This window comes from Sceloporus occidentalis, unplaced genomic scaffold (genome assembly GCF_023333645.1).
Source record: "Sceloporus occidentalis isolate IW3139 unplaced genomic scaffold, rSceOcc1.0.p SCAF_6, whole genome shotgun sequence".
NCBI lineage: Eukaryota > Metazoa > Chordata > Lepidosauria > Squamata > Phrynosomatidae > Sceloporus > Sceloporus occidentalis.
In genome coordinates, this window is record NW_028316986.1 from 41,844,771 (window position 1) to 41,867,094 (window position 22,324).

General features: G+C 42.2%; 1 protein-coding gene across 1 annotated transcript in view; it reads left to right on the top strand.

Moving 5' to 3' along the window:
• The first annotated feature begins 514 nt into the window (after positions 1-514).
• LOC149310662 (dynein axonemal heavy chain 14-like) overlaps positions 515-22,324 on the top strand; it is a 352,749-nt gene continuing 330,939 nt past the window's right edge. Inside the window, 5 exon segments of the mRNA XM_089529413.1 lie at positions 515-672; positions 4,324-4,433; positions 8,897-9,087; positions 10,135-10,266; positions 15,516-15,649. Of these exon segments, the coding sequence (XP_089385539.1) occupies positions 526-672; positions 4,324-4,433; positions 8,897-9,087; positions 10,135-10,266; positions 15,516-15,649 (714 nt within the window). The 5' untranslated portion in view covers positions 515-525.

Here is a 22,324-nt window from a genome sequence, read left to right on the forward strand (position 1 = left end):
AAGTAATAGATGGCCCTTTCCACGAATGCTTTCTATTACATATATCTCAGGCTGCCAGCGTGGCTCTAGAAGTTTCATCGATATAGAAGGATCATGTTCAGGATGAGTTTATATCTTTAAAAGCTTGAGCAATACAAAAACGATTGGAAAAATATTTTTTATAATAAGGAATCTTACGGTTTTGCAGTTGTAGAGCTTTCTGTCATTGTGACTTAATAAAGGCAAGTTAATTGTTATTCTTTTGTTAATGTGCCTGATGTTTCTGAACTTTAATTCCCAGCAGCCTTTACTATTGTATCAGGTGTTGAATGCTGGAAATTTCAGCTACATCAGGAGGACCATATGGTTCCCATCTCTGTTGTACGATACACAGCTTTGCCTAAAACCTATGACAGGAAATTTTAGAACTCAGCAAGGGATGGTAAATTCTGTTTTTCTTCTAAGATCTCTTAAAATTGATTACTACATTTTAAGTGAATGTTCTGATTATTCTTTTGGCATTGGTACCAGATATACTAGACCAAGATGGATGAGAAGATCAGACAACAACAAAAACGACTGGCATCTTGTCTGCAGTTTAAACCAGAGGACACAGAAGTACCACATATGGTGAAAGGAAAGTTTATTAAGCTTGAACAAACTTCTAGAACTGCAGAAGATGAATATCCACCAGTGAGAGAACCTTTAATTTTTACAGTAAATAGAGCAGGATGTTACTTAAACTGTTGAGACAAAAATTAGTGTCTGCTAATGTCTAATGGATGGTGTCTGATGATGATCTGTGATGGGCTTACATCACATGCAGTAAATTGTATTACTGTATATACTCGACTATAAGTCGAGAAATTTATGCCCCCAAATGGACTTTAAAATGATGGGTAGACCTATATACAGGGCAACAAGTTAATACTGCTTGAAAATTTCCTGAAAGAAGTGTCCACCTTCCTCTGTAGCCAGGGATCTTTAGGAGCTTCCCGTTTGAGTCCCTGCTCCCCGGCTCAATCTCCCCTCTCCTCTCTCTCTCTCTCTGTGTGTGTGAAAGAGAGAGATCCCTCAGTCCCCTCGCAGTCAGAGCTGCTCAGGAAAGAGATTACACCCAGGCTTGGGCCCCGTTTTGCAAGCCATGAGCCTGGAAATCCTGGGGAGGAGAGAAGAGAGAGAGAAAGGTCTGTCCCCCCCTTCTGCAAGCCATGAGCTTTGGGAATCTTGGGGGTTATGTGCAGAGAAAGAGAGACGTTTCTATCCCCTTTTGCAAGCCACGAGCCTTGGGAATCCTGGGGTGAAGGGCAGAGAAAGAGGGGGGGATCACCTCGTTTTACAAGCCATGAGCCTTGGGAATGCTTTTGGTAAAGGGAAAAAGTGTGCGCGCGCGCCGAGGTTTGTTTCCCCCTTTACATGCTGAGACTGTGACCCTTGTGAAAGGTCCAGAGAGGGAGATGTAGGGAGGGAAGTGGTGATTTGTTTTCCCCTTTAGACCTTTTGTAAAGTGCCCCAGTGTTTGACCCTCGACTTATTCACGGGTCATATCAAAAGCCATGATGTTGGCCCCCAAAACTGCCCTTGACTTATACATGAGGTCGACTTATACACGAGAATATATTCTTTCCAGGAGAACATAGACCTTCCAGACTTATTCATGCCTTTGTTATCTGCAGTCTGGACTACTGTAGCACACTTTATGGCATTGCCTTTGAAGATGGTCCAAAATGTGCAGCCAGGCTTATTTTTGGTCCTCATGAGAACTTGTGATAGAAGGTATCTAAGAAACCAGTGAAACTGATAATGTTGGAGTTGTATACTCTTAACTCCAACATTACATAAATTTCCTAGATGCTTTCTGACACAATTCAAAGTGCTGATTCTAACCTTTAAAGTTAAAAAGTTAAAAGTGACTTTGGGGCTCAACAGACCTTCCCCTCCTCACTGGATCGGGGCCATGTCAACTACACGTCACGGCCCCGATCTGGCCTTTCTGTGGCGCAAGACGAAGCCGCAAAAGGCGGCTTCTTTTTGCTCTTGTGGAAAGGGCACCTTAGCCACAGTGGCGGCAGCTTTTTACCGCTTCTTCAGTGCAGTGCGTGTAAACGCTGCACTGAAGATGTGGCATGATGCCGCCCGCTGTCAGGTCAGGTGGGCAGCATGGGGGCGGAGTTAGGGTGGCTGGTGTGAGGTCACCACACACCCACTCTGTCCCCATGCCCTCTTTATGCCAGAACCAGGTTAACTTTCTGTTTTGTCCCAAAAAAGATTTCCCCAGAAATTAAGAGCAGCCTCAGAGGCATCACATAGAGTGCATTACAGTAATTCATATGGGATATAACCAAGGCATGTACCACTGTGGCCAAACCTGGCTTCTGCTGGAATGGATGCAGTTGATGCCCAAGCTTTAACTGTTTAAATGCACTCTTGGTCACTGCTGAAATCTTCAAACTGCAAACGTGCATTTTCTGGGGACATGTAACCTCCTCTAACACAGGGCTGAATCCCTGTTCCCAGATTTGTTTTCAACTGACCCGGGGCACCTCTGACTTGCCTGGATTAAGCTTCAGTTTGTTCACCCTCATCCAGTCTATTAACAGCTGCCAGGCACTGGGTTAGCACAGGAACAGCTTCCTTGGAATTGGGTGGAAAAGACTAATACAGCTGGGTATCATCAGCATACTGGTGACATCTGACCCTAAAACTCTGGACAATCTCTCCTGACACACATAACTATTTCATGCATATGTTAAATAGCAAAGAGGACAAGTTTCGTGTATATAGGCCTGTTACAGACAGCCAAAATAAAGCTGCTTCGAGTCACAGTGGAGGTATGGTGTTTCAATGATGCGTACGTCCTAAGAGTCCAGAAGTCGCACCAAAGCCATGCTCCAGCCCTAAGGACTGGAGCGTGGCTTTGGTGTGGTTTCTGGACTCTTAGGACGCATGCATCATTGAAACACCATACCTCCACTGTGACTCGAAGCAGCTTTATTTTGGCTGTCTGTAACAGGCCATAGTTTCATGTATATGTTAAATAGCATAGGGAACAAGACAATCCTGAGGCACACAGGGCATTGGCCAAGGAGTCAAGCAGGGGTCCCCCAGCATCTCCTTCTCAGAGTGCCCCTCCAGGAAAGAATGACGCCACTGTAGAATAGTACCTTCAAGCCTCATAAGGATACCATGGTTGATTGTACTGAAATTTTGTTTGAGGTGTTTGCTTATGATGGATTTAAGGTGGTCATGAGAGAAGGTTGATGCAAATGACATCATCTTTTCTACATGAGTCTTTGTTTGGTTAAGAAAAAGTTAACATAAGTACTGAACTCTTAAAAAAAAAAAACCAAAAAACATCCCCTTCTCTGAGTAGAGTGATGAAAGGTGAGAGCTTATATCCCCTTCCAGGAGATCTAAAAGAAGCACTGACTTCCTTTACACTCTCCACTGCAGCACCATTTCTGCCTTTTTTGATGCTTGGGCAGGAATATGATGTTGGTGGCAGCTCTTTGGTGCTTCCCTTCAAAGGACTGCGGAGAGAGTTGGGCTTTGAAAGATTTGTCAAATCTTCTGGGTTAAAATCAGGCAGAGTTATCACATTAGAGTTAAATGTTACAGTCACTGACATAGTCACCATTTTCTTTGCTATGCCTTTTCATCCTTTTTGATGTGTGCATTTTATTAGTTCCTCCTGTGCCTGGTTACCTCCCCTGCCTACTGTGCAGAGCTATGATTTACCATGATTCCCTTTTCTTCCATTCAGTCTTTAGGGAGAACATAAATAGTTATGTGTGCCAGGATTTTGTACATTCTTTGACATCATTTTCCTTTGTTTTGTCCTTTACGTCTTTTGCTACATGCCCCTAAGGTTTATCTTTGACGTATCCACAGGTCATATCAAAATCCATATTTTTTGGCCCTAAACCTTGCCTTCAGCTTATACATGAGGTCAACATATAGTTGAGTATATACGGTATTTAATATTGAATAATGTGAGCATACTAGAACAGGATAGAAATCATGTAGCCTTCTTGATGTTGTTGAACTGCAGATCTCCTCACACCTAGCCAGCATAGCTAAGGGTAAGGAATGCTGGGAGATACAATCTAAGAACATCAAGAGGGCTGTGTAGTTTCCAGTCCTGCTGTAGAATGAGAATATTTTAATATGGTTACGACATGTTAATGTTGGCACTACGTCATGGCCACTCAGCTGCAGTGCTGAAGTGTCTAAGGCTAGCCAGATAATTCTCCAACAGTTAAATAATACATAGTGGAATAAATGTCCATAGTATTCCAGTTCTGACTTGCTAAAGTTAACAAGTTTCACTGTGTTTTTTCTTAGTTATTTCCAGGAGAGATTTCTCCAGATCTCCGCACAGCTGTTTACAGAACAGATACTGCAAGAAAATGTAAAGCAAAAAACAAAGAAGGAAAGATGGGCTTTGACTATGTGTACGTAAACTTCATATCACTTCTACAATGTGGTAAAGTTAAAAAGAATAAAGCTAAAGCCAGATAAATTAGACCCATTGAATCAACATGAACTAGGCATGTCAACCCTTACTGTACATAAATTCAACTGATTCATTAGCTGGATGAATAAGAATTGGATTTTGCCTATGTAGTCTTGCGATTAAGACAGATATGATGTTAAATACATTATCTTAATGTGTCTACTCCCTCCGAACCTTTTGTAGTTGTTGATTAGTTGGGGAGAGGGATTGAATTAGGAGAAAGGTTTTTAGCCATGTTGAGTACGGTACTATTTTTAGTTACGTTTATAACTACAAGTGGTTACAGCCATTAAAGCCATATACAACTTGGGTCCAGAATATAAGGAAGATTTTATCTTCTATGAACCTGCTTTACTTTTTAGATCTTCAGGGAAAAGCTTTCTCTCAATCCTATTACTATTACTGGTGCTTTTTATGAGGCTGAAGGAGAAAGCTTTCTCAGTGGCTGCTCAAAGCTTAGTAAATTCCCTTCCATGGAAGGCTCAGTTGGTCCCCTGCTACTCTCTTTCTAGATGACTTTTTAATTTAGGCAGTCTGTTGGCTTTTAAATTATTGTGGTGGAAGGATCTTTTAAATGGGTTGTACTATGCTTTTATCTTTTTACTATGTTTTTAATTGTTGTCATTTAGTGTTAGAAATGGATTTAATTTTTTAAAGAACTTTTGTGTCAAGTAGGTTTTAAATATCCTTGCCTAAGAATGCTCTATGAAATTCACGAGGACACTATAAGTCTAAAGGTGACTTGGAGGAACACACACACAGGTTTTAAGTTGTCTTTGTTTTTAACTTGATGTGAACCATCTTAGGTCCTGTGCTGTGAGAAAAGTGGGACATAAATAAAAAAAAGAAAATTTAGTTTACAAAAACCCCATCACCATAGTTCAAATAAAAACTCTATGCTTCCTGAAAATCTTCTGGAATCAGATCAAATCAATTTTATTTATGGTTTTAGACCAAAGTAAACCTTCTGGAATGAAGACTAGCTTAAGGACTAAAGGGTAATTTGGGGAGTGATGGACAGTTCCTTCAGTACTGGTATAGGTGAAGAGTTAAACCCTTTTTCTTGTACATTTAGAATCTGATTGAACCACAATTACTGTTTCAAAAGAATAAAAGTCTCTTTATCTAAATTATATTTATATTTGTTAAGATGTAAACACAGACATTTTTGATAAATTGAACTTAGAAAATTAATTATTACCACGTGATGTTTACCATTTTATCAGGAGTGTAGGGCAGAGGGGTTTGCTTACACTGCATCCACACTGCAGAAATAATCCAGGTAGACACTACTTTAATTGCCATGGTTCAATTCTATGGAAATCTGGGAAGTGTAGTTTTGTGGGACATTTAGCCTTCTCTGCCAGAGAACTCTGGTGCCACAACAAACTACAGTTCCCTGAATTCCATAGCATTGAGCCATGGCAGTTAAAATGTTATAACCTGCAGTGCATATACAGCCTTAGAGGAGAAGGTTAATGGGAGATAGGGATGTTTAACCCATTTGTCACTGTTAGGAAGGATTGAATTAGGGGAATTTTAGGGGAATTAGCTCAAATATTGCTGAGAGGTGGCCCTAACAATACCACGTGCCAGAATCATGTCCCAAAGTGTATACCAGAGGTCGCCAGCACACCCCAAGAGAAAGAGACTCTGCTATCAACTAGGTACAAATAAACTAATAATGTTTATTAAAGCACAAGTAAAAACCACACGGCAAAAGGAGGGCACATACACACACACACACACACACACACACATACATTCAATGCTACAGCAGGGGAGGGGTAAGTTTGGGAGATAGGTTGAGAACGAGAGGCACCAGTAGGACATACTACCTTAGATGTCTTCTCCAAGAAGTCCTGATGAAGCTTGGATGGACAGTGAGTCACAGCCACAGGAATCGGGAAAGAGGGCCGCGGAGGTTTAAGAGCCGAGTTCAAGTTGGTGATAGTGAGAGCTCAGTTTAGCTCAGTGATTTCAGCAGAGCTCAATGCTCAAAGAACCCAGGCACAAAAAACCCAAGCAGGGTCCGAAAACTCAGGGTTTATATAGGGGGAAACATATCCGGAGGCTATGGGACTTGCTAGACAAAGGCGTTAATTGCCTGGGCTTTGTTAAGCCGAGAGCAATCAATGTGTTGCACAATGCATTAGGTCAGGACACAATTCGGAAGGGCAGCCGACTTGATTGCTGAGCCATTAAGCTGATCACTGGCCCATTAAGTGAGAAGCCAAGTCCATTGTCTTACTTGGGCAGCAGAGGCGATTCTGGTTTGGCGACTCCCAAGACTTCCTATGGAATTTCCCAATTTTAGCTTTTTCTCTAAGGCTCTGCCTGGGTCAGGTGAGCTGCCTACGTGGTCTCTCCACTTTTAGGTTAATGGCGGGTCCTCCATGGGGTCAATCGGTTCATAGCACAGACCGCATGTACCCAAAATTTTATATAAAACCAAACTTGGTAACACACTTGCCAATTGCTCTGTACAAATCCTACTTCCCTTCAGTATACTTCCGTCTTTGGTGCTGGGCTCAAATCAAATAATTAAAAATGAATGTGGGAAAGACTTTTAAGGGTGGATGGCAGATATGGGATGATCTTTATCTCCCAGCTGTGCAAGACAGGACAGGCTATGGAACATCCTTGTTGTCTGTTTAGGAATATTCTCTGCAGACACCATGTGATTAATATTCCTTATCCTTGACACATAAGAATTCTGGTTTATGTTTATTTCTGTGGAGAAGGATGAACCTCCTTCTTCCCAGTGCTTCTCTTAACTCCTTAAAATGATGCTAGAATGCATGAAGTGGTTTCAGAAGGCACAATAAGACTAAGAGGAGACAAAGAGCATAATTGACTCTGGACCAAAACAGACGGCCCTGAAGTGGAGGCTTGATGCTGCCCCTTTGAACACTAGGTTGGGGCTGCAGCAACCGCACTCCATACCTCCAACCTGGCTTTTTGCCAGCACAAAAAGAAGCAGCAAAATGCTGCTCCTTTTTGAACCAACAAAAATTTGGTGGGTTTTTTTGCCGCTGTGGCAGCTTTGTAACATTCCTGCAGCGTCATAGCATGCAGCATCTAAACTCCACCCCCAAGCTGGCGCAAAGGGGCAGTCTGTTTCACCCCTCAGATTTCCAGTTTAATATGTTTATTCAAGAAAGAAGTAGTAAGATTTTCAGAAAGGATCCGTTACTTTTAACATAACATGAAACAAACATGAAACAAACAACTAACACTTTACTATCAGGCATCCAAATCCTAAAAATATGTCACCTAATCAGTTTACAGTTGTATGTACGTATGGATGGGTACTTGAGATTCCAAAGTATGGTTTAAGTTTGACTTTGCTAGCTGTTCAAAAACAAAGCAATATTTTACAAAGGTTTCTCTGTGGAGTAAAGGAAGTCTTGTAGAGAGGACAGAAATTAAAACTGACCAATCAATAAGTTTAGAGGACCTGATCATGCAGCAAGTGGTTCCTGGCTGTATTTTGTAAAAAGATGAATTAGCGCGGTGGATGCAAATTTAGATCTCTATAGATGCCTAGTCATGTTTGGGCCTCTTTCCTGATCGTACATACTGAGGGGAAATAAGGGGTTTGTGAGAGAAGGGTAAAGCATTATTTGTAACAATCAATTTTCCACTGTCTCTGTGCTCAGATATTAACATTATGGAAAGGTTCATAGTGCTTCCAAACATCTTCTTAATTACTGTGTTTACTTTATATGTTGGCTTATAGTGGGTGATATTGCCCAATTGGGACAGTTTGAAGTAGAAAATTCTTTCGAAGAACTCATGCATCCACAAAAACACGAACCCCAGAACTAGTCTTTCAGTCAACACAATTCACCTGGAATGATGCCCAGTTGCCCTTTCTTATTATTTTTACAGAGAAACACTATATACCTTATCTGTTAGTCTATTGGCAGCAAGCTAAATTGAGTTGTCTTGAGAGAAAAGATGCTTCTGGGGTTCAAACTTTCATAGATGCAAGTGACTGAATTCTTCCAAAGAATTTTCTACTCCAGACATTTCCAACAGGATAATATCTGCCACAGTTTCCACATCAGTACTGCAGAGTCTACTGTGTTTGAGTGTTGGACTAGGACTCTGCAGACCAGGATTCAAATCTCTGCTCATGCATGGAAACCCAGTGGCTGACCTCAGGCAGTTAGCAATCTCTCAGCCTCAGGAAGGCAAAGGTAAACCCCTACAAACAAATCTTGCAAAGAAAACTGCATGATAGGTTCATTAGAGGGTTGCCATAAGTTGAAAATGACTTGAAGACATACAACACTGCACATTCTTAGGGCAGTTGGTGCTGACTTGTAAAACTGGCCTCTGCTTGGTAAAAATGTTACAAAGGTATCTGTAGATTTTTCCCTTTTTTTCTTTTAGTTTCTCAAGAATACAAAAGGGAAGAACAAAACCAGTTGTTGAGCAAGCTACTGAAGTGACTGAGTGGGACCAATGCAGGAGCTTGGAATATTCTCATCTGAAAAATGAGAGCAGAGAGAAACTTTCTGTTACTCCTTTTCATGAATATTCTAGCTGTACTACTGGTGCATCTAGTTTTGTTGAAAATGAAGGTAAGTATAATAAATATTTTATGTTAAATATGCAGCTAAGAAATTCTTAAATGGATCAATAATACAATAATTATGGAATATGTAGGGATCTTTTCCCCTTCTCTTTTGTGTCTTTATGCAAATAGGTGAATGTTATGCAAAGAGAATCAGTTTTTCACATTGTGGATGTGAGAGGAGAGAAGGTTTTCCCTAAGGGTAGATTCCTTTAGAATGTCCTTCCCCAAAAGGTATTAGGCTGCCAACCAACAGGATGAACCTCCTAGCTCACCCATATATCCTGCTAGTTCCCCCCCCCCAAAAAAAAAAGGAAAGAAAGAAAGAAAAAGAGGCATATGTCAGATCAAAGGATCACGTGGTCACATTGCACCATGAACCAAAGTTTATTATTAGGAACAAAGTGCCATTTCTTATTCTATTTCAGTAAGAAACAGTAACTGAATTTTACTTATAATAATGCATATTTGTACCTGCTGTTCACATGAGAGCTGTCCACTTATTTATTCTGATTTCCCCTGTCCTCAGTGTGAATTGTCCTGCATATAGATACCAATGATTTCAGTTACTGTACTTTGATGAACATAGAGGCTGTTTAATAATCTAAGGTCTGCAAAATAGCAGAAATTACTTATACAGGCTTTATCTCCTGAGTGACATAATAGCTTGTCTACATAGCCCTGTCTATGAGTAGACTGGTCAGATGCAATAGAGTGCAGGACTTTTGCACCTGTAAGAATTTTGTTAAAGGGAATTTCAGCAGGTGTAGCTTGGTCTGACCTATTTTGTATCTGGCCCCTCCTTGCATCAATTATGTGGAGAAAATAAATGGCTAGCTTAGTTGAGATATTTTGAATTTTTTCTGGAGCAATTCCTTTAAAAAAATGATTAGCATGACAGATAAAAGTACGAACTAAGTAAAGAATGTACAGTATAAAATAAAATAAGAATATAGAGAACAGAGTGAAAAGCAGCAATTAAATATAGTACCTGTATATCTCAGGCTTAAAGTTAGTGCAGCAGTTATATATATATATTGATTATATGTTACAGATCAAGAAGAGACTGAAGTGCAAACTGTTTCCAAACAATTAAGTTGCCACAGAAGAACGTGCATGAAATTTCAAGCAGGGTATGATCACAAATTTGTCAAGGGAAGAAAGTCTCCCTCTTATGATAAAACTGGTATGTACATCAAAAGCTAGATGTTGCCACTTATGTAGTTGAAGGTAGCACTATTTGTTTTCTCTTTCTTTTTCCTCTTCCCACTTTCCCCCTCTGTCCTCAGCTTACTTCCTTTGTATTATTTTATATATTGATGTTCTTTTTCTGTCAGAACAAAGATAAAATGTTGTTTTCACTTCATCTAGAGATAGCAGAAATCAAGAGACACTCCTGATTTAAACTGAACTGTGCACTCCTAGCATTTTTCTTCACCAGGCTATGTTGCTTGGCTTGCTTACCTGTAACTGCTATATATGGCTATATTGTCTTCCTATACTTACACAGCATAATCAAATAGCTTAATTTAGCTTGCTGCAAACAAGCCTAGTCTTTTCCTGAGCTCATGTGTAAGCTGTCTGTCTCAAGGGGAGTTTTTTAATTTATTGCTTTTACTTAATTGTCGTTTCCTTTGTCATATAGATGGGAAAAAATAACTGGAAATACTTTTAAACAAGACAGCTTCTAAAACTGTGGCTTAAAATTGGCTTGTTTCAAACTAGCCATAGGTATTGATAACTGTAGCTTATTTCTATAGCCACTGTAGCAAGTGATGTGGTATACTAGAAGCTGTAGTCCAACCATGTCTGGAAGGTTGCTTGATTCCTAAGTGGAATAAAATAATAATCTCTGCCAGTGGCCAATGGAGAAGGACCCATTCAAAAACCAGCCAGGCAAAGCAAGGGTGACTGTGATGGGAGGAGCTAGGAAAGTTTGGTTGGTGCCAGCTGATCGCAGCTCAGGGAATGCTGTGAAGGGGGACATGCAGTGGAGGAGGATACAAAACAAGCTTGTCTTTGACAGAAGACAGATAGTGAAAAAATGGCACAGAGATAGGGAAAGTTGCAGAGAGATAGGGAAAAGTTGGCATAGAGATTGGGAACAGCTGTAATAGAGCTGGGACAATCAGCCAGGAGGAAGAACTAAATAGTGTATTGTGAAGCTGTGAGTAGTTCATGTGTGATCTAGTTATAAATAAACTTCTGCTTATTTCTTTTTCATTTACAACTGTGGTTGTTAACACAGTGAACCCATTGATTAACACATCTACCGGCCCTAGGTACCCGATCCAGGGAGGGCTCTTGAGGGGAAAAGGGGCAAAGTGAATGACTGGAACCCAAGGGTTTAGAACTGTCGAGGCACAATGATATAATCTAAATTGAATCTTTTTCATTGGATCTCTAGTTTCTTTGTTCATTTCTTTCATCTTGCCTTTGACCAGAACAGGTTGTAGAACAGGCCCACTGTTCCTTGGTCTCTTCTATTCACTTTGTCTTTACTTCATTTTATTGTTCAGTTTAGTCCAGGCTCCATCCTGAAGTGGCTAAATTAGCTGAGATTGGAGCTATGGTCTACCAAAAACATTGGCCCATTGAGGAGATTTCAGAGGTGAGTCAGGAGGAAGAAGAGGGGGTGCCTTTGTCAGCAGCTACCCCAGGTAGATCCACAATTTTGTCTTTTTTGTATCCCTCTATGAGACAAGATTTCTTTGACAACAAATAGAATACAAAAACCCGGTGCTCTAAAAAGCAGATGTATGCTTCTAGTGGCAGCCTTTTTAGTAATCTGTCTCATCTTGGTGGCCTTTTTAGTTGTCAAAACACTTCTTCTGTCTTGCCAATGCAAGTTCCCAGTTCTTTCATATCTTTGTGCAGTTCTGTGGAGAGTCAAGTCGATTGCCTCAAAAAATTGTGATAAGGTGGTTGAAAGAACTGTGGCTTCCAACTAGTTGAACTCTCTGGGCAGCTTCCTGCTAAAAAAAAAACACCAATCAGACCCTTGAATTCCAATCCTGCCTCTACCTCTCTCCCTTCTGTTGATCGCTTATTCCTCCTTCTGCCCAATGTAGTCTTCCTACTCCACCAAAAGTAATAGCAATACCAATTACATTTCTATACTGCTTACCAGAGCACCTAAGCACTCCCTAAGCGATTTACAAAGTGTAAGCTAATTGCCCCCAACAATCTGGGTATTCATTTTAGCAACCTCAGAAGGATGCAAGCCTGAGTTGAGCTTGAGCCCTTTCGCTGGTATTGAACTCGCAACCCTGCGGTTTGTGAGTGAGTGGCTGCAGTATAGGCATTTAACCACTGTGCCATCAGGGCTCCTGTTGGAGGAAAGAAGCTAAGAAATCAACTCCTCTGATTTTTCTGAGTGCTTAGGAGTATATACCTGCTCATTCATATGAGGAAGATATTGCCTCCTCTCCTGATGCAAGGAATTTAAACTATGCTATGCAGTCTGATCTCATGGATCTGTCCAGAGTCTCTGATGAAGATCAGGAGGACATCTGGTTCTGGGAAACAAACAGAGTGTGAAGGAAAGACACTTTAATCCAGATGATTTTGTTAGGGAGCCCTGGTGGGGAAGTGGTTAAATGCAGATACTGCAGCCATTCACAAGCCACAGAATTGTGAGTTCAGTTCCACCCTGGGGCTCCAGGGTTGACTCAGCCTAGCATCCTTCTGAGGTCGCTAAAATGAGTACCCAGCTTATTGGGAGCAATTAGCTTACACATTGTAAACCATTAAGTCTTAGGGAGTGCTGGAGTGCACTGATAAAGGGTATAGAAATGTCAAGGCTTTCATGGCCGACATCTATGGTTTTTTGTGGGTTTTTCGGGCTATGTGGCCATGTTCTAGAAGATTTTCTTCCTGATGTTTCGCCAGCATCTGTGGCTAGCACCAAAAAGATGCCAGCCACAGATGCTGGCAAAACGTCAGGAAGAAAATCTTCTAGAACATGGCGGTATAGAAATGTAATTGCTATTGCTATTGCTCTCATGTCTAAGGCCATATCTACTCCAGTTTGCAATCTGTTCTAAGACAGATGGCTCAGTCTTCTTCCTCAAAGGAAGGGGAATCTTCTTGTGGTGCTTCCATGTTTCCACAACCTAAAATGAATTTGAGAATGGCATCTTTTTCTTTGAGAATCTAGTCAAGCCAGAAAGGAATTCTCTTCTGCAAGGCAGGAAGGTCATTAACCAAGTTCAGAAACTATATACTATATCCAGGGCATGGATTTACTAAAGGTGCCTTTGGTCCTTGCCCCTTTTCCAGCTCTCCTCATGGGGGTGCTAAAGCCAAAATGGAGATTCCTATCTAAAAGAGCCCAAGGAAGGCTGACCCTGTCCTTAGGAGTTCTTATGAATCAGTGGCCTTCTCTGTTCTACAGCTTCTTTGGTTTTTACAGCAGCTGTGCTGTAGCTGGACTCCTTGATGGCTCTAATCTTGATGCAAAGTCCTTACATGAGGTTCTTTAGCAGTTATATAAACCTTTCACCTTTGTGAATACCTTAAAGGATATTCTTGTGGAAACATTTACCAGAGTACTCCAGTTTGGCCCACTTCAGCTGGATCTATTTTGCCTCTGAGATAAACACCAAGCTTCTGAGATTCTGTTCTTCGTTTCATTCTGCCAGGATAGAAACTTAGGATCTCTACTCACACCTTGACGTTCAGGTCACCTATGTGCATTTCCTCCACTACCCCTTGTCTCAAGGATTTTGAATAAGATCAGGACAGAGAAGGCTCTAGTGATACTAGTTACTCCCCACTGGCTGAAATGGCCATGGTGTCCCAGCTGTTAGGTCTAGCAGTGCAAGACCCATGGTTTCTACTGTCTCTTCCTCACCTGTTATTACAAGTTCCAGTCCTAGATCCAGATCCTGAATGGCTCCACCTAGCCACCCAGCTTCTGAACAGGAATTTTACAGAAAGTTGGGCCATTCAGACAAAGATGTTCATACTCTTTTCTTTTTGTCATATCTCCATCATTAGGAACTGTGAGCTTTTGGAAACATTTCCCTAGGTGGGCTTTCAGGAAGTCTCTAGATATGTCTTTTGTAGGGGTGGAGGAGGTCTTGGAGTTTTTGTAGGGGAGGCAGACTTCAGCACTGGCCTCCATTTAACTTCTTGTCAACAGAACTCCAGTGCCTTCTCACCCACACATAAAACGCTTTTTGTGGCGAGCTTCCTTGCTTTCTTCTCCAGTGGTCTACCAGTTTCTCTCAAGGACCCCCCACTCAAGGAGCCCTCAAAGCCCTTACAGAGGTCTCTTAGCATGCTGTCTGTCAAAGGTTTTTTTGTGATGGTCCTCAGATGGCCAGAAAGGTTTCTGAGCCAGCTGTGCTCTCTCAATAGCATCTTTTTGCTTCAGGTTTGACTGACTCTTTATATCTCTGGTTGGATCCAAGTTTTGTGCTGAAAGCGAACAGATCTTTTCACCTTTCCCAACCTTTGGTGCTCCCTTCTTTTTGTCCCTGTCCTAGTCATGCTCTAGAAAAGGAATGGCACAAGCTGGATGTTCAGAGAGTCTTAAGAATTTACATCTGGATCACAAGATCATTCAGGAGTCCGAAGCTCTGTTTGTTTCCTTTCTTCCAACTTCACTGGGAAAAAAGGCCTCAGTCTATATGGTCACTAGATGGCTGGAAGCTTGCATTTTCACAGTATAAGAATCACTTGGAATTCCTAAGCCACAATGGGTCATAGCACACTCAGCCAGATCTGTTGCTACCTGCAGTGGTTTCAACCAGTGCTTCCTTTGAGGAAATTTGAATAGCTACTATTCGAACAACCCCTTCCACCTTTACCAAGCATTGTAAGTTGAACATATTAGCACCTGCAAAAGCCTCATTTGGCAAGAGGGTCTTCCAGCAGGTGGTCTCCACTTAACTTTTTTTTGCTCCCGTGCCACTTTTTTCCTCCTGACTCATGTAGAGGCTTGGGTAGGTCCCATTTCTGGATGGCTCTTTCTCTGCTGCCAGAGAATGGTATGTTCCCATTGTGCCATTTCTTCTTTTTAATCATTTTAACTATTCTGGTTTACACAACGGATTGTACATCATGATAACTAAAAGCAGAAATGGAAGCTTCCAAACCTTTTCCTGTCTGTGGGAAGTGGGGAGCATGTGAAGTAAATGGGAGAGTATCTGAGTGCTAATCACATACATTCCTGCATGGCAGGGAGTTGGACTGAATGGCCCTTTTGGCCTCTTCCAACTTTATGATTCTGTGATTCTCTAACTTTACTGAGATGTTATTGTAGTAAATATGTGCTAAAGATTAACTTAATATAAGAGTGATTTGTGAGGATTGTCATTGCACAAGTGTTTGCTTTATGTGCTAGCATAGTTAAACCCACTAACAGGGCATCTTTGACTAGTGACAAAATACTGAAAGTAATATTGACTGTCCTTTTCCCCCTCCCAGAGCCCCTTATTGATGATGTTATATCACATATTTTGAGACTGAGAGATAAACTTGGATGGCAGACATCATTACCAAGATATGGATGTATAGCTAAACCAACTGATAAAAGATATGTGCAGAAGATAACATTATCGGTATTCTATTTTTCATTCATTTCAGCTTGTTTAATTTACAGTGGGAACTTGGTACCTGTGGGCTTGCCATCTGCGGATTTGAGCACCCGTGGACAGCAAGCCTGCACTGTCCCTAATGGCGGCACTTACATGCAGCTGTGATGCTATTGGGGACGATGGGACTAAAGTACGCCCTCCCTCCCTCCCTCCCCCGATCCCTCCCTCCTTTCTTCTGTTCTTTCTCTGTTTTTCCTTCCTTCCTTCCTTCCTTCCTTCCTTCCTTCCTTCCTTCCTTCTTTCCTTCCTTCCTTCTTTTCTTTCTTCCTTTCTCCCCTTCCTCTTCCTCCAAGGGTTTTGTTCAGGGGTGGTTCGGAGGCAGAAAATGAAGCACCGTTGGCTGGAGGGAGCTGGAGCCAGGGCTTTGGTCTTGGAGCCCCCACTCCCAGGGCCAGCACCTGGGACAGAACCGTCAGGCTCCAAGTCCCAAGCCCTGGCACCGGCTCTGACTCCCTCTGGCCGACGGGGCTACAACCTCTGCCATCAAAGCCAAGCCCGGGGCAGAAGCCTCAGAGGGGGGAGGGAAGTGGAAGGAAGGAAGGAAGGAAGGAGTGAGGGCGGGAAGACTTCAGTCTATTGTCCCCAGTGGTAGCCTGGCTGTGTGGCCAGGCTGCCATTGGGCTCAATGGGACTTCAGCATGCATGGATTTTTATACCCATGGGGAGGGCTGGAATGGATCCCCCACAGATACTGAGGGCCAACTGTATTTATTTATTGTTCCATTTATAACCTGATGAAGTTAACAAAGAATGGTTTAAACTATGGTAATGTTGTTTAATCCTACAAAGGAAAAGTGAATTACTATTTAGTTTCTGGCCAGTCACTTTTTGAGACTATTAACTCCCATAATCATCCAGCCACCATGAGGTGCAGGCACCCAAAGCAATTTTCCAGGTTCTGGTTCTGGCTTTATACTGGAATACCTGTAACTAGAACTCTGATGTTGCAGTTGGCATGTGGAAATGGTACTCCAGTTGTATCTCAGCCTTTCTGGTACATTTCTGATATTTTGGACTGCACCAGGCTAGAGATGGCTGTGTATTTGGTCAATGAAAGTTTGGATTGTGCCCATACTTAGTTGCAGAGCTTGGAAAGGTAATATTTGGACTACAATTCACAGCATCCCTCAGCACTCTTTAAAACATCAGGCTATGTTCAGCTTTTTGCTTAAATTTGAGAATCAGCTGATGAGAGATGTAAAATGTACTTTGTAAGGTTTCTTATTATCCTTGTTTTACAAGTACAGAAACTGAAACTTGAAATACCTGTTACATTCACATACAAAGGCTGACTAATAACTTGTGCTTGATCATATTCCTGCCACTTTCTTACAATGGAAGCTAGAGAAAAGATAATGACACAAATTAGTTATACTGATAAATATATGGCTAACATTAAAAATGCCAGTCAAATGTCTGTTTCCTTATTCTACATAAAATTTCTTAATGCAGAAACAACTGAGAATACTGTTTTCTCTTTGTGGTCTCTGTGAATGCACACAAATGGGCTATCTTCTTAGAGCTATTAGAAGCGTTTTGACGGTAGCCCCACCCCACTGCCCAACTGCCTTATTCGCCGGTTTCCTGCCCAAACCATCAGTTCCTTTTTACCGCCACCGCATCTAGGAACTCTTCAGAGATTCAATTTTCTGTCAGACTCCAACATTCTATTTGACAGGATCAATCTGTGTTTTGGTGGTAATTTTTAAAACATCATTGTTCATATTTTTTAAAAAGTGCTGCGATTTCTTCGAGAATCGTGTACTTAAATGTGAATTTAGGTAAAGTTGTTTAACAGCGGCTTGTCTCGCCTTCGCACTTGGCAAGGCCCTTTGTTTTTCTGAGGAAAATTCTTTTTTAATAAATGGCTGCTCACCACATTGGTGTGCTTGGCAGAGTGCTTATGTTCTCTGAAGGAAAAAGTTTTTAAATGGCCACCCTCCTCGCTGGTGCGCTTGGTGAAGTCCCTTTTTTACTCCCGAGGAGATTTTTTTTTAAAAAATGGTGCCCCCTTCACTGGCACGCTTGGCAAAGCCCCTTTATACTTCTGAGGAAAAAATTTTTAAATGGCCCCCGGCTCACTGGCGTGTTTTGCTGCACCTCTGAGGGAAGGTTATACAATGGCCACTAGCCTTGCTTCATTGCTTGCCTGGAACCACTCTTTTTGCTGAAGAGAACCTGTTTCATGACCACTCGTCTTGCTCTCGTGCCTGGCTAAGTCCCATTGTTCTTCTGAGGAGGAGTTATTATATGACTTGGAGTGATCATTCGACCTCATTCCCAGCCCTACAGCGATCCTCGTCAGTCCCTGACTCTCCGGAGTCAAACTGATTGGCTGGGTATCGACAGGGGAAGAGTGACCCTGCTGGTGCTCTTGGACATCTCAGCGGCCTTCGATACCATTGACCATGGTATCTTTCTGGAACACCTGAGGGAGTTAGGTATTGGAGGCACTGCAATTCAGTGGCTCCATTCCTACCTCTTGGGCAGATTTCAGATGGTGATGCTGGGGGACAGTTGCTCTTCTAAAAGAGAGCTGACATCCAGTGTTTCTCAGGGTGCCATTCTGTCCCCCATGCTGTTTAACATTTACATGAAGCCGCTGGGAGAGATCACCCGGAGACATGGAGCGCAGTGTTATCAGTGACTAAAGATGGCATCTCTCTGGATGCCTGCCTTGGGTCCGTAATGGGCTGGATGAGGGAAAACAAACTCACGTTGAATCCAGAGAAAGAGTACTGGCTATAGATTCTTCAAATCCAGCAGGGATAGAGATTTGTCAACCAGTCCTGGACGGGGTCACACTTCCCCTAAAGGACAAAGTTCGCAGCTTGAGAATATACAGTTGTCATCTCAAATAGATGTGACAGCCAGGAGTGCTTGGTAGCAACTTCGGTTGATGCGCCAACTGCATCCCTACTTGGACCAAAAGTAGCTTGAAACAGTGGTACATACACTGGTAATCTCTCGTTTAGATTTTTGTAATGTGCTCTGCTTGGGGCTACTTCTGTACCAAGTTCGGAAGCTTCAGTTGGTTCAAAATGCGGCAGCCAGGCTGGTCACTGGAACATCTAGATCAGCCCACATAACACCTATGTTGAAATCTCTTCACTGGCTGCCAGTTAGCCTCTGGGCGCAGTCCAAAGTGTTGGTTATTACCTTTAAAGCCCCGTATGGCTTGGGCCTGAGTTACTTGAGGGAACGCCTCTCCCTTCACAATCCACCCTGCACTCAGAACATCAGGGAAGAATTTATTAGAGTATCTAAAGACCAGGTTAATAACAACCTCCCACAGAGTGTTTACTGCCGTGGCCCCCAGATTGTGGAACAGCTTACTGAAGGAGATCCTTCTTATTACCACCTTAGATGCCTTTGAGAAGGCACTTAAGATGGATCTCTTCCGGTGGGCCTATCCACCTGATCTTTTATAAGAGATATTAAGAAAAGACTCCACTTCTGAATATGAGTGTATGAATTTTGGATGATAACTTAGGGCCTGAACAGACAGGCCACTTTGGAGGTATGCTATTTAAATGATTCATGTGTCCTAAGAGGCCAGAAGCCACACCAAAGCCATGCTCCAGTCCTAAGGACTGGAGCTCAGCTTTGGTGCAGCTTCTGGCCTCTTAAGATGCATGTGTCATTTAAACAGCACACCTCCAAAGTGACCTGAAGCAGCTTTATTTTGGCCTGTTTGTTTGGATCCTTAGTTATTTTATCTAATTAATAGTAATGTCATTATTTTATTGACTGTATTTTATATGGTATTGTATTTTTATTGATGTAATCCCACCTAGATCCTCAGGGAGAGGTGGGAAATAATAATAATAATAATAATAATAATAATAATAATTATTATTATTATTATTATTAGCCGTATGTCGATCCTTGCCGATCCTTGACTCTCTGGGGTCAAACTGATTGGCTGCCAGCCTGACTTCGATCCTCCTCAGTCACTGACTCTTCAGGATCAAACCGATTGGATGGCAGCTTAACTTGGATCCTCGTCGGTCGCTGACTCCCTAGGGTCAAACCGATTGGCTGGCTGCCCGACTTAAATCTTCATCAGCCCCTGACTCTTTGGGGTCATACCGATTGGCTTGCAGTCCAACGTCCACCCTCGGTCCCTGACTTCTGGGGTCATATCAATTGGTTGGTTGCCTGACATTGATCCTCATTGGTCCCTGACTCTCCAAGGTCAAACCGATTGGCTGGCTGCTCGACTTTGATTCTCGCTGGTCCCAGACTCTTGAAGGTAATACTGATTGACTGGCTGCCTGACTGATTCTCGTCGGTCCCTGACCCTGGTTTGCAGTCTGCCCTCGACCCTCAGTCCCTGGCTTTCCAGAGTTAAAAGGGGTGTTTAATGTGAAGGGTATAGCAGAGGATTAAAACAAAATGACTCAGACACTGATTCCATTCCAGCCTTCCTTATTAAAAATCTCAAAGTGTTCTTGGTCAACTTCATCCATGATCCTTTCAATGTACCGAGAAATGGACAGCTTATACCAAGCTACTGATTCTGATGCCTCTTGGCTTCTGGTGAAGCCCTTGCAAACTAATTACCTAAAGAGAACCTCATCAATCCTGTTTGATAAGGAGGACTGTAAATTGGATCTTATGGTCAAGTTTTATTGTTCTTCCACCTTGAGCCTCTATATAGCTAACTGCACAACCTGCACATGGGCTGATCAACAAAACTTATGGAAAAGGGTGCTATTTTTTTTTTTTATAAGCTTTCAGATGAAGAGAAGCAGCTGGACAACGTGCAGAAGCTCATTCCTTGGCAGGCAAGTCAATTCTGCTTACCACATCACGGATTACTTGGCTGAAGTTCTGTCTGAATCTGTAGCTTTAAGACATCATGCATGGCTATGTTCATTTGGACTATCTTCCCAGCTCAAGGCTACCATTGATAACATGTCATTTGGTGAATCTGGCCTCTTTAACAAGAGGATGGACGAGAAACTTGAGTTCACCCAGAAGATCAGGTCTACAGTCAAAAAATATGGCATGCCTTCGCAATCTCAACCATCATTCAGACCTCAATTCAGTCTTCAAGCCATTGATATTCTTTTAGTCTGATAACTTGTCAATCCCTATACCCCTCCCAATCTTTCATCTCCGGTAAACGTCAAGCCCCCTCTGCTAAGTATTTTTTTCTCCTGATACTTCATGGTCAGGAAGAAGGATGGTGATCTTTGTCTCATTCTGGAACAGAGATGTCAACACCTACATTCTAACCTGATGTTTCCACATGGTAACTCTTTCATCCATTCTTCCCTTGTTGCAAAGAGGAAACTGGTTTAGCAACCCTCAGTCTCAAGGATGCTCATTTCCATATAGGGATTCTACCATTGCATCAGTGATTTCTGTCATTCATGGTGGGAAGAGCATTTGGACTTTTGATAGCACCATGAGTAATCACAAAATGCATGGCCATGGTGGCTGCCTGGTTGAGACAGAAAGAGATTATTGTCTTTCCGTATACAGACAACTGGCTGCTGGTGGCAGAATCTCACAATCAGCTCCTAGACCACTTCTTCTATACCCTCAGTTTTCATGTCTCACAGGGCCTTATTGTCAGTCTCAATAAATCTTGTCTTGAACCATCTCAGTAAGTGAGAGTCATTGGCACAACATTAAACTGTTGCTGCAGCAGCCTTCCTTCCAGAGGACAGATTTTACACTGACACAAATAATCTTAGGTGCCATTGCTGTCATGGATTACAAGCTTGATTGATTCTAGTCTTTCTAGGTCATACAGCCTCGATAACGACAGTAACTCCCCTGGCTCATCTTCACTCTCAACCGCTTCAGTTATGGTTTCTTGTGGTGTTCAATCCTTTGGAGTACTCTCCAGACAAGAAGTTAAATATGCCTTGCTATGTATCCCGATCTCAGGACTGGTGGCTCGACCTGCAGAATTGGGCAGGGATTTTCTTCCTCCCACCCCAAAAACATTTCTCAGTCACAACATGACAACAGATGCATCAGTGGAGGTTTAGGGCACCTACTCGAACAGACTTTTTGTCAAAGGGAAATGGTCAGACAAATGGTCAAATCAATGTGCTAGAAATGCTGGTGGTGCACAAAGCATTTCGGTCTTTTGAATCCTTCCTGTGAGGCAACATTGTTCTAGTTATTACCGACAACAGTACAGTAATGTATTACCTGAACAAGCAGGGAGGGATGAGATCAGACAACCTCTCTGCCTTACTTTACAGATTTGGGACTGGTGCATTTTGTGGAACATCTTCCTTCCTGCTGACAATACATATATCAGGAAAAGAGAACATTCTTCCTTACAATCTCAGTAGGTCCTTGGATTCGTGCCATGAATGGACACTATCCTGACACTCTTCATAGAATCTTGAATCAGTGGAGTGCTCCTCAGGTCGATCTCTTTGAGAACCCAGTCAACAAGCACTGTCACCAGTATTGCTTCAGAACCTGAGAAGACAGATTGCAAGGCAATGCCTTCCTCTTCAGTTGGAATAGTCCCTTGGTGTTCTTTCCTGATCATCACAAGGGTCATATCCAAACTAAGAAGACATCGAGCAAATGCAGTCTTCATCACACTGTGATGGCTGAGGCAACCATGGTTTGTACAGCTTCTTTGCCTGGTTTGATGAACAT